The 16,943-nt window shown below is 41.0% G+C and overlaps 1 protein-coding gene across 1 annotated transcript; it reads left to right on the top strand.

Annotated features, from left to right (window-relative positions):
• The first annotated feature begins 3,017 nt into the window (after window positions 1-3,017).
• Window positions 3,018-12,223, top strand: dnaaf4 (dynein axonemal assembly factor 4). The gene is made up of 10 exons (XM_019878096.1): window positions 3,018-3,454; window positions 3,545-3,674; window positions 3,922-4,069; window positions 4,286-4,419; window positions 5,512-5,728; window positions 6,281-6,426; window positions 6,544-6,653; window positions 6,743-6,896; window positions 9,329-9,434; window positions 11,750-12,223. Exons 2-10 carry the CDS (start codon window positions 3,558-3,560, stop codon window positions 11,851-11,853), a joined length of 1,236 nt encoding a protein of 411 aa, XP_019733655.1. The 5' UTR covers window positions 3,018-3,454; window positions 3,545-3,557; the 3' UTR covers window positions 11,854-12,223.
• Window positions 12,224-16,943: the final 4,720 nt, after the last annotated feature.

Raw genomic sequence — 16,943 nt, 5'->3', positions numbered from 1 at the left:
ACATTTTAATCATGTGCAACCAATGTACCATACATGTTTGAATGAAGTAAACCCAAAGGATTATTTTATTCTGGGCAAGAAGTACTTCATTACTACAATTAGTAACAATTTACAAAATTTGTTACCACTTACCAATTGTAAAAGTCATGTCATACCAAATGACTTTTTCAGTCAGAGGGTATAGTTAAGTCTGGTGTGGATCACCTCATAGTAAGTCAGATTTCCCCATTTGTAACTAAGAATGAAATAACAAAATGTTATATGATACAAAGATAAAAAACGTACGTATTTTTCAGAAATGTTATGAAATTCAAAATGACCAAAAATCTACATAAATAAGGCTCATAAAACAAATTTTAATGCATAAAAAAACTCAGTCCAGTCAGCTTTCTTTTTTTCTTTCTTTTCTTTTATACTGCCGCAAAATAATCATCTATAAAGGTTGTGCTTCTTGTGGTTAGTGTTTTTTTTCCTACTTGTTATTTGTTTTGGCATTCGACCAATAAAATTGAGATGTCTATTGCAAAATAAGCACTTTTTGAAGAAGCATTTCAAATATTAACATTCAGTCTCTATCAAATCCGCAGATAGACTAACAGCACCAATCGTGATAATACTATCTAACAAGATATCCCATCAAAGTATAGCAAAGCCTATCAAAGTGCAGCACACAGATGCATTTAGACAGAGTTTGACACATGTAAAATTCTCTCTTAGAACAAATTTAATTCGAAAAACTCAGATGAAGTCTATTTAGTTTGGAGAATAGGGCTTTCATTTTGAGGTGCTGAACATGCATTTTGAGATGCTTCATACTCTACCTGAATGCTTGTCGGTAGCAGTATGAGCACTATCGTCGCTCTCTTAAAGGATACGACGGAATGGTTTCCGAGTCAATAAAAGTGCAGGAAAATAAACTCCACTACAGTGGGGTTGATAGTAATATTATCTTTGTATAACACCCACAAGCAGTAAAGGACAGCAGAGGTCACCTTTTGTGATATTCAGACAATAAAGATACAAGTTGAAGTGAATCATTTACTTTTGCCCATACAATAGTGATGTTCAATGGATAAGCAATTTTTGAAGACTTATCTCCATCTGATTACACCGACAACAAGGTTGCAGCATTTACGGAAAATGTTTTTCATGCACAACCCAACCTTGGAATGCAATATAAAATGACGATCGGCCTCTTCAGAATGGATAATTAGAACCTGCTAAGGAGACAATGACAGTATAAACTGGATGCAAAGGTTCATATTATGTAAGCTCTTTCAATCATATTTGATGAGGTGCAAGTACACAGAAAAATGTAGAATCTACCCAATAAATCTAGGGTCATTTGAGGCCACTTTAATTGGGTAAAGAGTACCTTCACTCAAAACCGATGAAATGCTTGCAGAAATTGAGTAAAGTTTCCCTCACCTTAATTACATTCTAACTAGTACAACTTAATTACTCACTGAAATTGATGCAAAATTACTCATGATTTTTTTTGTCCTTATACTACGATCAAGTAATAATTATTACTCAAAATTAAAAAATATGGGTAGAATGCGCAAATGGGCTTTTACTCACTATGCAAAGCTCTTGAATAGTCTTCTCGTTCATCCTGAAAAAAACAGTGTGTTGAATTTATTCAGTTTTATTTGTCAAGTGGCTGCACACACAATCATCTGGATGAATCATCAGATGATGTTATTTTGTGCAACCACTTCATGAAATAAAATTGAGTAAATTCAACACACCATTTGTTTTTTTCAGCGCATTCGGAGAAACTGCGAGATCAGTATCTTGCTTAAGGACACAATGACATGGTCACAACAGCCGAGGACTGCACCCACAACCTTGGCTTTCAGAGTCGACCATTCTACCACGTGAGCCATGTGGTGTGGATAGGCTCATGTTTTGCCTGATTATATTGCAGTAATTATACGAGTGTCAGTAGAGATGGACAGTAAACTTTACTCAATTTATGTAAGTACTGTATTTCACTTCTTTTTAATTAAGGTACTGATATATTACCCGTAATATTTGATTTACATTTATAAATTAAAGAGGTTGCTAATTATTACCCTACATTTAGTGAGTAGATTCTATGCTCGTTGTTTCTTTTAGGGTGATATTATGTATTAAGTATGTCGAGGTAACGCTTGCTACTCATATAAAATAAGTCGTGTTGGTATAAATTACCCTTTATTTTATAATTCCTTTATGCAACTGCCTGACATCCAGCCATCCAGCCATCCAGCCATTATCTGAACCGCTGATCCTCACGAGTTTAACACGCGTGCTGAAGCCTATCCCACCTGACTTCAGGCAGGACACAAGGTACACCCTGAACTAGTTGCCAGCCAATCACAGGGCACACATAGACAAACAACCAGCCGTGCTCACAATCACACCAAAGGTCATTTGGAGTGCTCACTTAACTTACCATGCATGTTTTTTTTTGGAATGTGGGAGGAAACTGGAGTACCTGGAGAAAACCCACACAGGCACAGAGAGAACATGCAAACTCCACACAGGAGGGCCAGGGCCAGATTTGAACCCATGACCTCTGCACTGTGAGGCGGACATGCGAACCACTTGTTACACCATGCCACCACTCAAATAATGAGATAAATTGTACATAACTTTCATTGGTAATATTTGGTGAATATTATCCATGAAAACATGTATTTACCACTGCCCCAAATCTCTTTTTTCCAGTAATGCTGTATGTAGCCTATAGCCAATGAAATAGATTTTAAACAGCATTATGAAATGCATATCAAGATTAGAATAATATGTTTGCGGCTGACTGCGACTTGCTAAAATGTTTTTTGTTTTGTTTTGTTTGTTTTTTTAAGGTAAAGGTAAATGAAACCTTTTCAAAAATCACAGAAAGAGATATATTCCTGTCATTGGTGGCAGTATTAAAAGCATTATTTTTTTCGGAGAGAAATTAAAGATACATTACCAACCTAGAATACGTTCAGGTATTTTTCAACGGCGACTGCGGATTCGCCTTCCTCGATCTTTCCGTCATACTCCATTTATGACGTAACTGCTGAGCGGTTTGAGGTTTACTGTTCTTCACTAATGCGGTGGGAGACATTTAAATAGTCCAAAAGTAAAACATGGCTTATCTAAACACATTTTCCCTGTTTGTAGCTGCTGTCATCCATTTCACGTGAGAATGAAAAGTTAGCTTACCATGGTGCATTCTATGATTCTCGTGTTTCCGGCAGACCTGAAGGCAGCATTCAGGCTCCATGGTCTCCATAGCGACAAGACGCTTCTGCACGATCTCCGTTAGGGTTTGTTTCTGACACGAAGGAAGCACTCAATCCTAAATTAAGCCTCACAAATTTAATTCGACAGTAATAACGAGTAAATAACCAGATATTTCACCAAACCAATAAACGTGTATAAAATACTTGTGAAGGACGTCGCACTAAAGTGCCAGGTAACAAAAGTCAAGTCTTTCTTTCGGTCGTTGTTTTCGAATTCAATGAAAGCGTTTGAGTTTTGTCTGTGCACTGTATTGTACTTGTAGGACCCCGAACGAGATGCCCCTGCTTGTTACAGACCACTCGTGGACACAGACAGAGTCAATGGTTTTCATCAGCGTGCCTCTGAAAGGAGCCAAGAAAGTGGACATAGTATCGTCAGACGAGTACCTGAAGGTAATATTGAGCCAAAGTAACACATCATATAACACATTGTATTAGTTTCTCAGTCTCAGTAACTGATGAACACACACGTTACATATACTCGCATACACTTTAAAACACTTTATAATCAATTTACTTGGCATGAGAGAGAGAGAGACAGAGAGAGAGAGAGAGAAAGAGAGAGGGGGACTAGTAACATAAAACTAAAATTATGGATTAATAGAGATAGAATATGAGATGTGTGTTCTATTTGCATTAGGTTCATTTCCCACCATTCCTGTTGGAAGTGTTCCCTTCTGAGCTTGTTGATGATGAGCAAAGCTCAGCAAAGATTGGAAACGGAGTTGCAGTCATCAGTTTGACCAAGAGGACCAACAAACTGTGGGAACATTTGTCAATAAGTACATGTAAGACTCACTGATTGTCATATGTTTTGACCTTTTGTATGGTATGAATGTAAGTTAGTACACAAATTAGATAGATGGATAATTTATTTATTGCAAATAGGTAAACATTGTGGCAGCCGGGAGTCAAACCTAGAATTTTCAGATCTATAGTCCATTGCACTATTGACCCATGATTGAAATTTACTCGTGAGATCATTTTCTGTCTGTTTGTTTCAGATGATAAGGAAACAAAAAGAGAAGTCCGAGAAAGAGCTCTTTCCAAAATGCAGGAAAAACTTGCTGCAGAGGCCAAAAACAGATCAGAGAAAAAGCATAATGAGAAGAAATATACCCTGAAGAAAATGATGAATGTAAGAAACCCTTTGGTTGTCGAAAATATTTATTTTATCTCCACTGATGACACTAAGAATAATGTGAACCTCACATATTTTTGTTTGTTGAACCTATCCGCCATTATTTATTTATTTTTAACTCTCGTTATTCACTGTTATTGTGCTCATGCAATGCAATAATAGTAATGCTTTGGTAGTAAGTTGTGACATCCTGGTAACCAGGGAATTATACTGAAGTGAGATGAGGAACTTCCAACTTGCGCCGTCTTGATGCCAAGGAACTCTGTTGAAGTGACTTGAGGAGCTTCAGTTAAAAAAAATGTGCACTTGCCCTACTATTAGTAGTGGGGGGAAATTGAATGTGCCTTCATTTTGATCTCACCAAAATGTGTGTCTTGCCCATGCGCCACCCACCAACAAAAGTCACTTTCGCACTACTTTCTCGGCCAAGCTGATCCATAATTTATTGCCGTTGAGCTGTTCCAGCTTCACGCAATCAGACAACTCGTTGTGTGGCAAAATCAGCAGGTGTTACACCTCAAACACAAACACACAAACAGGGATATAAGAGGTAGCAAAATCTCAAGTTCACTTTCTAACCTGCATTGGTGTTTTACACACAAAGCAGCAAGTCAGGAATACGTAATCGCGATACCAGCCTAAACAGCCAGTCTTAAAACAGCAAAAGTATTGCGCTTTTTTTTTCATTGCTGTATCTTTGCTATTTACCCATTATTTAACAGTTGTGACTGCTTTTTAAAAAAAGAGCTTCAAATACTGCTACTCTCACTGGAGCAGTTCACATTTGGGTGGACCTCCAAATCTGAGACCATGGTAATCAATCGGTGAAAGGTGGAGTGCCACAAGTGGAGGAGCTCAAGTATCCTGGGGTTCTTGTTCATGAGTGAGGGCAAGATGGAGCTGGATATCGACAGGACGATCGGTGCAGCATTTGCAGTAGTGCGGACTCTGTATCGGTCCATCGTGGTGAAGAGGGAGCTGCAACGATTTAGCAGCACGGAGGGCCTGTCCTCCATAAATAAAATAAAGGTTGAACAGGTCTGAGTCTTCGCATAGCCTCGTATAACCACGTGTATTATCTGGTGATAGATTGAAAGTGAGGAACGAGAAATAATCCAGAAAATGAAGGATGAGGAACGAGAGAGAACCACGGCCGAACTCGAAGCATGGCAGCTGAAGGAGAGCAAAAAAACTGAGGAAGAAGCGCGACTCAAACTCCAAAGTCAATCCAATCAATTGAGTAAAGTAAGAGCTGTGAAACACAAGAGTGAGAGTGACGGATCAGGAGGAAGCAAGGTCATATTTGGTGAGTAAAGTCCAGGTGCCATGTTGAGCATGATGTTTGCTATTGTACAGTGCTAAACAATGAATACACCCGCTTCGAAAAGCTTTTTATCCATTATAAAAATGATCGTTTTTCAGGCTCCTAAACGCTGTCTACATGTGTAAGAAATGCCCAAGCGGTAAATAGCTTGCGCAGATTGGTAATCACACGGACAGACACTGATGAGAACAGGCGGAAACAGAAAGCTAATGAATAAGAGAAGACATCACAAATTGGACTCAAGGAAAACACAAGTCGAAAACGCATCATGACGGAACAGAACAGCAAGTTTCAGAATGTTGATGGAAGTTGAAATTCACATGTTGAAAGTTGTCATTTGCATTTGTGCACATTCAAATTTGCAAGCGATGGTCCAAATTTGTGGAAGTGTTTTGTGTTAGTTGAATGGAAAGCCGTAGAAAATTCTGATTCCGAAAAACCTCACGGTTATCTTTTCAACCACCACGTGTTGGAGCGTGCTTATTTATTTTGAGCAATGTACATAATAGTTCCGAATGTTATTCTTGCATTTAGATCAAACAAGTGTGAGTGAAGCAGAGAGGAAGAAAAAGCAAGTGGATCTTCCTGCTCCAAGAGTTGCAGGAAACATTCAGGTCTCCTTTACTCCTCGGGTTTTCCCCACAGCCCTCCGAGAATCGCGAGTTGAGGAGGAAGAAGAGGTAACCTGTTAGTCCAGACTTGAAGACTGTCCGAACTCCAGCGATTCATGCAAGCACACACTAAAGAAAGAATTAAAAAAAGGGCATCCAACACCTGTGTCCCTCTGCTCACCGCAGTGGCTGAAAAAGCAAGCGGAGGCCAGGCGTGTCGTCAGCGCAGATATCGAAGAGCTCAATGACTTAAGGGAGGAGGAGAGGAATCCCGACTGGTTGAAGGAGAAAGGCAAGTATGTGAAGCCTGCTCCCATCAGCCTTGCGAACTCGGTCCTGACTTGCGCTGAATGCGACTACTCGATCCATTATTTCTTTCTCCAAGCAAATGTTTTGCAGCTGGAAACTACCTGAGTGCTTTGAATGCCTACAACCTGGCTATCCGACTCAACAGAAAGATCCCAGCTTTGTATTCAAACAGGGCGGCATGTCATCTCAAGTTACGGAACTTTCACAAAGCCATTGAGGACTCCTCTCAGGTCAGAGTGGTCAGAATGTCATACGGAATGCTTGACTAATTCGGTGCGGTTTTAGTAGGTTGACCAGTAACAAGTCAACACCAAACTAACATTCAGGCCTTTGGAAAGTCTGGCTTATGTTATTGTTTGTGGACAAGGGAATTTTGACAGGCATGTTGTGATATCTGCCAGAGGTCAGACATAAGTCCCCAATTTTCCGACTTGAGACTTATCTTTGTTTAAATATATGAAAGACTGCATTCATGAACGATGGGACTCTTTGACTTGCGGTGTGACTCAAATCATATGACTTGACGAGGCTTGCCTGTTCATTTTTGAGAATCATAGTATACCTGTTCTTATCCAATGCCGCCTGGGCTTCACTGGAAATATGTTGAAGGAACTTCACTGAGTTCAAAATGAAGATATGCTGCAGGAGCCTGGCTGAGTCTTATTCAAGATGGCCCCCACGTAGATGTGGGGGCCATCTTGGATAAGGCAAGTTCCCTTCAAAAGTCCTGTAGAAGCTACTCAGAGGCTCACAACAAATGACTTTGGCTTCAGTCGTAACTCCATTTAAACATTATCAGGTCTGGACGGTAGAATCAGGTACCCAACGGTGCCCAGTACGTGCATATTGCACGAGGACTGACTGCACGCGTGATACTTTTAAGTTGATGAGTGCCCAAGACACCAGAGATAAACAAATCACTTTTACTCATTTCACCCACACAATACTCATCTGTATTGCCTTCCATTGTATTCCATCAATGGAACTCAGCTGGGCGGGAGTGCGTCACCCTAGCGCCCTCTAGTGACAAGCCGCCATTGACTCGACTTGCTTGAAATTTAGTGGGGGCTCAAGTTGGCTTGATTTAATGCCGCAGCAACTTGAGACTTGCTTGAAATGTGAACATTAAAACTTGATACTCATAAGTGACTCCCTCCCACCTCTGGGTGAGCAGATGCGAGATCTGTGCCAAATGAAAGTGGCATGGAATCAGTCATTAAAAAATGGCTTCTGGAGATTTTAACACACTTTGGGTTGAAATCATCCATCCTTCCCTATCTTTAAAAAAAGCCCCTCACAGCCAAGTGCACAGCAGAGACTTTTATGAGTGACGTGTCGTGAAGCACAGTGTAGGAATATCAATAAGAGGCCCTTGCGGTAGACAGATTTATATACGTGAAACATCGATACAAGTCAAAAGAATACATAGCGCCAGTTTGAAGTAACCATAGGAAATAGTGGACTGGGAGAACACTGTACTATACTCACTGTACAATAGTATAATTCTACACCCAAATAGACATCAAGCTGATGATGATATAGGTGGCCAAAAAAGTGCCAGTGTTTATGATTAGACCAGGGGTGTCAAACATACGGCCCGCGGGCCGGATCCAGCCCGCAAAGGAGTTTAATCCGGCCCGCGAGATGATTATGTAAAGCAAGGTGTCAAACATACGGCCCGCGGGCCGGAACCGGCCCGCAAGGAGGTTCAATTAGGCCCGCAGGATAATTTAAAAGTGAAAAAAATGCATTAAAGACAGAATTAATATTTTTAATAAGGTGCAATTCATTGAGTATCCGCAAGGGGACACTGTTTTGATCAGAGAAGAAGACAACAGCAGCCTCAGTCCGTCACTGTAACAGACCCATGACAGCAGACGCTGTCAATAGCACTCTCACATTTACACATTTAATAGCACTCTCCTTAGTTTGTAAGATTACATTTAGATTTTATATGCACGTGTAAATGGTTTAAAACTTCCTTTCTTTATGAATCTCGTTTAATCTTAAAGTGCATTACTATATTTTTCAATACCAATTACTTGTTAATGTTTGTACAATCAGTGGGATCATTTGCAATGCATATATGTGAATGATAAAAGTAAATTGCACATTTGTCGAAGGAAATGTAAGGTGCTTCATGAAATATTTTGTAAAAGACATGTTCATTAAATTTCAACATTTTCCTAATGTTCTTGTGCTTCTTTGTACCAAAACAAAGGAAAGACATTGTTTTGGTTATTTATAGCAAAGTATGGTATCATTTTAATGGTCCGGCCCACTTGACATCTACCAAGGCCGTATGTGGCCCACCATGTGAAATGAGTTTGGCACCCCTGGATTAGACGCTCCTTTTTTCTATTCCGCTTGTCCGCATTAGGATCGAGCGGAATCGAATCCTATCCCAGGTCACTGTGAGAGGTATACGCGGATTAATCGCTTCTACTGACAAATCATTCTACATGAATTAGTATTTTAATATGGACAGGAAAAACAGCACCGAAGTAATCTACCACAGGCTCCTGCAGTCAAGTACCGCACCAAACTTGTCTGAGATTTGAAAATAGTCTCTGATGAAATTTATGCCCAATCCAGGTTTTATGATCATGCTGTATTTCAAAATAGAGGTGGTGGTTGAACTGAACTGGATCTTTCTCTGCAGGCCCTTGAACTGCTGACTCCAGCTATTTCTGCCAATGCAGCTGCCCGGGCGAGAGCTCATGTGCGTCGCGGCTCTGCTTTCTGCCAGCTGGAGCTCTATGCGGAAGGTCTGAAATGCACCACACTGACACTGATGAAAGCACTCAAATTAACAAGCTGCTCACTAAACAGCAATTCTTCTCATCAGACTTCAGTAGGAAAATGGAGACAAAGTCAAGGACTATTGCATAATATGCTCCAACTGGACTATTATTGGTAATTTATGGACAATCACCTTTTGGTCTTATCACACAGCAAAACACTGCAGAAAATGTGGCTTACCATGAAAGTTCTTTAAGTTAAAAAAAAACAAAATTGAAATATCCAAAGTATCTACTGTCTGGTCTCTACTAAATGAGTTCTCATTAATAATAGGGCAATCGGTGTAAAATAAATTCTACTGAATTCTAGTGAGTGATCGGTGAAAATTCTGTAGGTGTGTACGTACAATATCAAGGATCCTAGTGGGTGTCCTCCGTAGACGACAAAGTTCTTTTCCTAACTCCATATTTTATAGGTTGGAACACATGGTAGTCGATCAGTGACCTACCCCCTCCACCCCACAATAAATTTTAGAATTGACAAAAAAATGCCACATGATGGCAGCAAAGCTCTATTTATGTCGAAATGAAACTTTTCAATGTGGGGCATATTCTCCTGTGTGTGTGCCTAAATCCGAAAAGGTTGTTCTTTTTGGGCTGGACAGATTCTCCCATCGACTTAAGCATGTCACTCACGCACCTTCATGACAAGTACACACTCTGTATGGAGCAACATTTAAATGAGGACTTCCCCTGGCAAATGTGGTGGTGCTCAGGAGGCTGTCCAAAGGACTAGCACCTTTTGAAGGTGAAACATCATATTGCACGTTTTGAGTCAAAGAACTGCCTCCATGCTCTGCTGGTGATGGCAGTGTGTGATCAAGCGGCTAATAACGCGTGCTGGGCTTTGGAGTTTGTCTGAAAGCACCGCTCACAACTATAGTCAGTCTAGTGGTTGCAATGGTGTGTTCGATTTTGAATCATTTGTTTTAATTGAATTTAATTTAATTTAATTGAACCAAGCGCGGACGGGTATTTGGAACTGAGTGTCGGCGCTTAGAATTTGGAATTGTAGCGGATCTCATTGAGACAGGACAACTGAAACCAATCTCTGTCTTGGTCTTGTTTACTCTGCTTGTAGCAGACCTGTGTCGTCATGCTCACTGTGATCATGACGTCTCTGACTCGCTGGTGAAAGGAGACTTAGATTCTCTCCTCCTTCATCTATAACCGCTTCTAACAAGGGGTACCTAGGAATGCTTGTTACGATTGTGTAGTTGTCGAGGGTTTTATGTTGAGTTCTGTTCTATTATTGTTATTTTAGCCTGCATTCGTTTTCTCCGGGTACTCCGGTTTCCTCCCATATTCCAAAAAACATGCATAGCAGGCTGACTGAACACTTGAAATTGTCCCTAGGTGTGAGTATGAGCGCGGATGGTTGTTCATCTCTGTGTGCCCTGCGATTGGCTGGCAACCGGTTCAGGGTGTCCACCGCCGACTGCCCGAAGACGGCTGGGATAGGCTCCAGCACCCCCCGCAAACCTTGTGAGGATAAGCGGATCGGAAAATGGATGGATGTATTTAATAAATACACCTGCACCTTCAAAGAAGCCTCTGAGATGAGCCGCCCATATCACTGGGGACAATCAATATATAACTTTGCAAGCTCATTTCACATTTAAAGTGTGAAATACAGTATATTCCAAATGGATCTTGAGGATATTCACATGTCTCAGGAAAATTCCACAAACCGGGACTTGCAGGCATGCTCGGAATTCAATGGATAACACAACTCTTCAGTGGATGCGCGAGTTTTCACCAGTTATACAACAGGTGGTTATGTCAGAAGCCTAGAAGGGAGAATCGCCGCACCTTGAAAGTATGTAACAAAAGAGCGTAAGGAATTGATTTGAATGCGAATGGGATAATATGCCCAGGGGCTGAGCTACAGGGTTATCAGGGGGTGGCCAAACAATGCTGATGGTGGATTCCAAAGCAAGCACATGTAAAAAGCAGATATTACAACATTTATTTCAACAATAATCTTATGCAACATGAGGTGAACAACCAAATAAAACAAATAAAGACGAGAGACACCACTCTCATCAAAGAACATTCTTTACATATTTCAATACATCGGGTGTTATACAATTCAAGGATATAAGCATTTTGAAATGGAACAATTCAATTCAGTTTGTTAAATCAAAACCAATTTTCCGAATCCAATTGTTTTTTGTTGACACCTTCATAGTGAGCTATACCATAATGACCATTTGTTTTTGATTGACAAATCCCACGAATTTGACTATCAGTGAGGTGAACGCATCTAACTCTTTCCACAGGACTACAAGACTACCAAACTGCTTTAAAGATTGACCCGAGCAATGAAGCACTGCAGGTAGACACACAAAAAATTAGGGACATCATACAAGGCAGTGCAGAATAGGATGTGGCAAAGTGAAAGCCATGATGCTGAAAAGCTTTTATAGTCATTGCCTGTCCAGGAATTTAGCAGTTTGTTGAATGGGACAAACACACCAATGCAGAATGAAGACACTCGCAGCGAGCATGGAGAAGACTCGAACGCTGAATAACCATGTGGTAAAAGGCTGGAGCTGGAGTCAGTGTTTCTGGCGTCACCCACTCACTGTATAGGCCAAGGCCCCTTGAAGCGACGCATTTCATGAATACGATTCTGAAATAATGACTGAGTCTATTTTTTTATATCACAAAAACTTGGTATTTGAACTGAAATGTGTAAACTTTTTGTACCCACTGTACTTTTGACAGCAAGACACTGCTCTGTATACTGAAAATAAAATGTTTCAATTAAAAAAAAAAAGGAAAGTTTTGTTTGGTCATTTTCAAACATGGAATTCAATTACTGAAACTTAGTAGCAAACCATCCAACAATGAACGTGGCATCCACACTATCACAGAGTGGAAACCGATCCCACGCTGCTCACACACAAGTCCGGCGAGTGTACCGCTACACCATCAGCGACTCTCATATCACTTACCTGTATTTATAGAGTATGCGTTTCATTGACAGCACCAATCTGGAAATTCTTCTCAGAAGTCCAAATTCCTCCTTAATGAAAGTTTTGATTGTAATGTAGTATTCTTATTTTTTGATATGATGAATTTGGGGTTTTAGTTATTTCTAAGCTAAAATCATCAAAATTAATAGTACTGTAGTCCTAGTTGCTTGTTGTGGCCCTTTTGAATTCCTGTTCTATGAGCTCATCTCGTGAGCCGTTATAAAATCAGTGTCCTGGATTTTAAACGTGGTCTCTTTTTTTCTTACTGATCCAAGCAGAACCAATCCTTCCAAAGATGTGAAGTAGCACTTGAAGACCTCGACCACACACCCTGCCCTCTGTCCGCTGACACAATTGAAATCTATAAACACCTCGCAAAGCCACGTTTTTTTTTTTTTTTAAATCTTGCGACAAATGTTATGTTTTTTCTAATCTTCTAATCAAATGTGCCGACAGCTTCGCCAGGAATTACTATTGGTTGAAATTCAGCGTCAAAAGAATGGGGTCATTAAGAGGCTGTGATTTGTAGTGGGGCTGCATTGTGGCGGGGTAGTTGCAATGAATGGTTGTCACTGAATGACTTCTCAAAGCGTTTGAAAAGATAAACACAATTCCAGAGCTCATGGACAAGCGAAAGGCTTCAAGTGTTATTACAAAAGATTAATGCAGGGCCTTGGAAATGGAACTAAAGGAGGGTCGTGCACTGAGTGCTGCTGCTGGGAATTCACTGCGGCACTTCCAACAGCTTGCACTCTACATAAGGTAATTTGCACTGGTAATGACAACTGGGGACAGATATTTTAATGAGATTCTTTTCAATTCAACAGCATAACTAAAAATTACAATTCTTTCAGAAATGGTGCGTGAATATCAATACTGAGAGATAATGCCTGATGGCTTGTTAGAATGCCAAATAAACTATTGAGACAAATACATGATCAGTAGTGGGCCATGTATTTGGTACCCTGGCCCTCAGTGGGGATTTTGACACTTTTTAAAGCCAGAAAAATAAATAAAGAAAAAGAAAATGGAACACATACTAGAATTTAGCATTGTTTCTGGAAGTGTTAAGTTCAACACAGAAGGTCTCGCTGGCCCTGGCGGGCCACAACTGTACAGTCCACTTACCGTATTGGCCCGAATATAAGACAGCCCTGATTATAAGACGACCCCCTCTTTTTTAAGACTTAAGTTTGAAAAAATACTTTTTGAACACCAAATTAATTTTTATACAGAAAATAATTACAGTACATCTGAGACAAATGATTCTAACAATATATTTGAGAGAAAAAGCATGTTATTTTGCATCATTCAAATCTTAATATCTGAACATTTAAATATGTGAACTAAAGTGCAATCACATTCGTAAATGAATGGCTTCTGGTTTTTGAAATGTAAATGACATTATAACTTCTCCTCAGCTGCCAGTTAACCTGGCCGATATTCGACCCACTTTTCTCCAGATTGTCGCTACGTTTCTCCATTTTCTGTTATCTCTTCTATTGTTTTCTTCTCTTCTCTTTCGTACCGCTATTTTTTATTTTTCTTCTTCGTGCTACCGCTATTTTTATTTTTATTCTTCGTGACAGGGGTTTGCTTTGGCCTGGGGAGGCAAGTTCAGCATTCGCCTCAATGATATCTGGCGCCATCTAGCGTCGCGAATGGGTATGATGTCTAGACCCCGAATATAAGACGACCCCCACTTTTTCAGTCTTATTTCAATGCAAAAAAACATCGTCTTATATTCGGGCCAATACAGTATGTGACCCTAAAAGCTATGCACAATATATACATGACATCAGTAAAATGGAGAACACATTATTCGAAAACAATATGAGTCAAAGTAGGAGCAGTAGTTTTCAACATTTCATACGGTATTTTAAAAAAATCATTGTCGGAGTTGCATCATTCGGCAATGGCATCAGCTGCCTGGCTGCCACTTGGCTCTTCCCCTATCATGGCTGATTGAACACTCTGGCAGGCTGATTGAACACTCTGAATTGTCCCGGGGTGTGAGTGTGAATGCGGATGGTTGTTCATCTGTGTGTGCCGGCAACTGGTTCAAGGTGTCCCCCACCTACTGCCTGAAGACGGCTGAGATAGGCTCCAGCATCCCCCGCGACCCATGTGAGGATAAAGCGGATCGGAAACTGGATGGATGGATGGATAACAATAACAACAATCCGGTCAATAGATTGATTTCTAAAATGATTCAGAAAGTTTGATGCACGCTGTTGTCATTGCTAATACAGCTCGCCGCTCACCCATCACCCATCCTTATTTATATTGCCCTTTGGAAGGTAATCGATGGACTGGGTGATGTTGGAGGAGGGTGGTATGTTTGACTGATGCCCAGGCAAAACAAAAACAAACAAAAATAAGATCTTGTCCGTCTCTGTGCAGCTGGTACCAAATGGGCCGCGACCCCTGCATTATTCCATACCCGCGCCTCCACTTAGACCTGCTTACAGCAAGCGTAATGCTTAGTCTACTTTCAGCTACCAAATTTCCAGGTGCGCATAAAAGAAAACGCCCTCGGTCATCTGCTGAAAAGCCCAGCATGACGCAATGTGGTCTGCCAAATTCCCAAATACACTCAAGGAAACTTGCACCTGCATGAAAATCAAGATTCTAAACTTTTTTTCCTCTTTTCTTTTCTTTCCGCACAAGCGTACGTACGCTGTCTATGAAAATAAAGCCCATTGAGATGGACAACCATTCACACTCACATTTATACCTATTGTTGCGTCTGAACATTTCACATACGCACATATTTGTGGACATGGAGTATCTGATGAGAACCTAAATAAAGGACCAACCAATACCGTGATGCATGTTCTAATTAAATTACATGCATATTTTCTATATACATATATTTTCAAATGAAATGACTGGTATGATTGCTATCATGTTAATTATCCACACTATTTGGAAATGTAAATCTACTTATCAGTGTGTGTGTGCGCACGTATGTGTAGGCTCAGGGTGACTTTCCCATTGTTGCCTGAGGTCGGTTTGATTGGCAGCTGGACACTCCCTCTGGCCGGCTACTGGAGCTGAGTGACCAGCACAATATGGAGACCTTTATCTGTGCACGCTGGCCACGACACACACTGCTGCTTCTGGACACCACAGTTTAACCCATTTAACACACTTACACAAAGGCAGGGGACCCCCATGTATACATGTTCTGGCCACAAAGAACAGTGAATTCAGTCAGCACCTGGATTCAAAAGTTAGGTCTGGTTATAATGTGACAGTCTTGCTTCTCTTGAAACAGGAATATGTTTCCCCTCTGATCAGTTTACGAGGCCATGAAGTGCAAGCAGCGTGAGTTCAGATTTCACTCAGTGGCATGTAAATGAGCGCCACTGGTTGTCTCCTTTGATTTGTACCCTATGATTGACGGGCGAGCATTCCAGAGTGTAATCTACTAATCAATACCCGAACCGCTTTTCCTTTGTGGCGCCATGCGGCAAATTACAGTACCTCAAAGAGGTAACTGCAGCTCAAACAGCATCGATCACCACGTCACACCTGCCGACGTCATGGCGCGCTGGTGACAGCATACTCGCTGCTGTTTTTGTTGGATTTGTATTTTCACTTGGAAACACCAATCCACGTGAGTCACAACCTACATACAGTCATCAGGATATTCTGAGTTTAACATTATGCTGTGAAAAGACTATTATGGGAGGTGAACCAAAACTGCAGTGCTGGCCGACGCATGGCACCAGATTTTTTTGTTTTTTTCCCCCTTACTTACTTTAGAGAGCGGAACTCCGTTAAGCCCATTGTATTGGCCAAAACTATACAGTTTTAAAGTTATGGAAATTACCTTTGATGAACAAATGAAACTCAATACAACTATTCCACGAGTCCTATGTCCACCTTTAAAATGACAACTATACAACGTCAGTGCTCCACTTCGCCTGATAATGCCATGCCCCTGGGGCACAAAATGGTTCCTCCAACTAACTTATTACAGAAATTGTAATTTTATGTATGTTTTTAAAGTAGCTATGTATCCATCCATCCATCTATTTTCTAATCCGCTTATCTTCACAAAGGTTGGAGCCTATCCCAGCTGTCTTCGGACAGTAGGCGTGGAACACCCTGAACCGGTTGACAGCCAATCGCAGGGCACACAGAGACGAACAACCATCCACGCTTACACTCACACCTAGGGACAATTTCAGAGTGTTCAATCACCCTGTCATGCATGTTTTTGGAATGTGGAAGGAAACCGGAGTACCCGGAGAAAACCCACGCAGGCCCGGAGAGAACATGCAAACGTCACACAGGGAGGCCGGAGCCGGTATCGAACCCATGACCTCTGCACTGTGAGGTCGACAATCAGTGTTCAATCAGCCTGTCATGCATGTTTTTGGAATGTGGAAGGAAACCGGAGTACCCGGAGAAAACCCACGCAGGCCCGGGGAGAACATGCAAACGTCACACAGGGAGGCCGGAGCCGGTATCGAACCCATGACCT

The sequence above is a fragment of the Hippocampus comes genome, unplaced genomic scaffold (assembly GCF_001891065.2).
Source record: "Hippocampus comes isolate QL1 unplaced genomic scaffold, H_comes_QL1_v1.1 scaffold37, whole genome shotgun sequence".
NCBI classification, from domain to species: domain Eukaryota; kingdom Metazoa; phylum Chordata; class Actinopteri; order Syngnathiformes; family Syngnathidae; genus Hippocampus; species Hippocampus comes.
The sequence above is the reverse complement of the archived record's forward strand: the minus strand, read 5'-3'. Positions and strand labels throughout refer to the sequence as shown.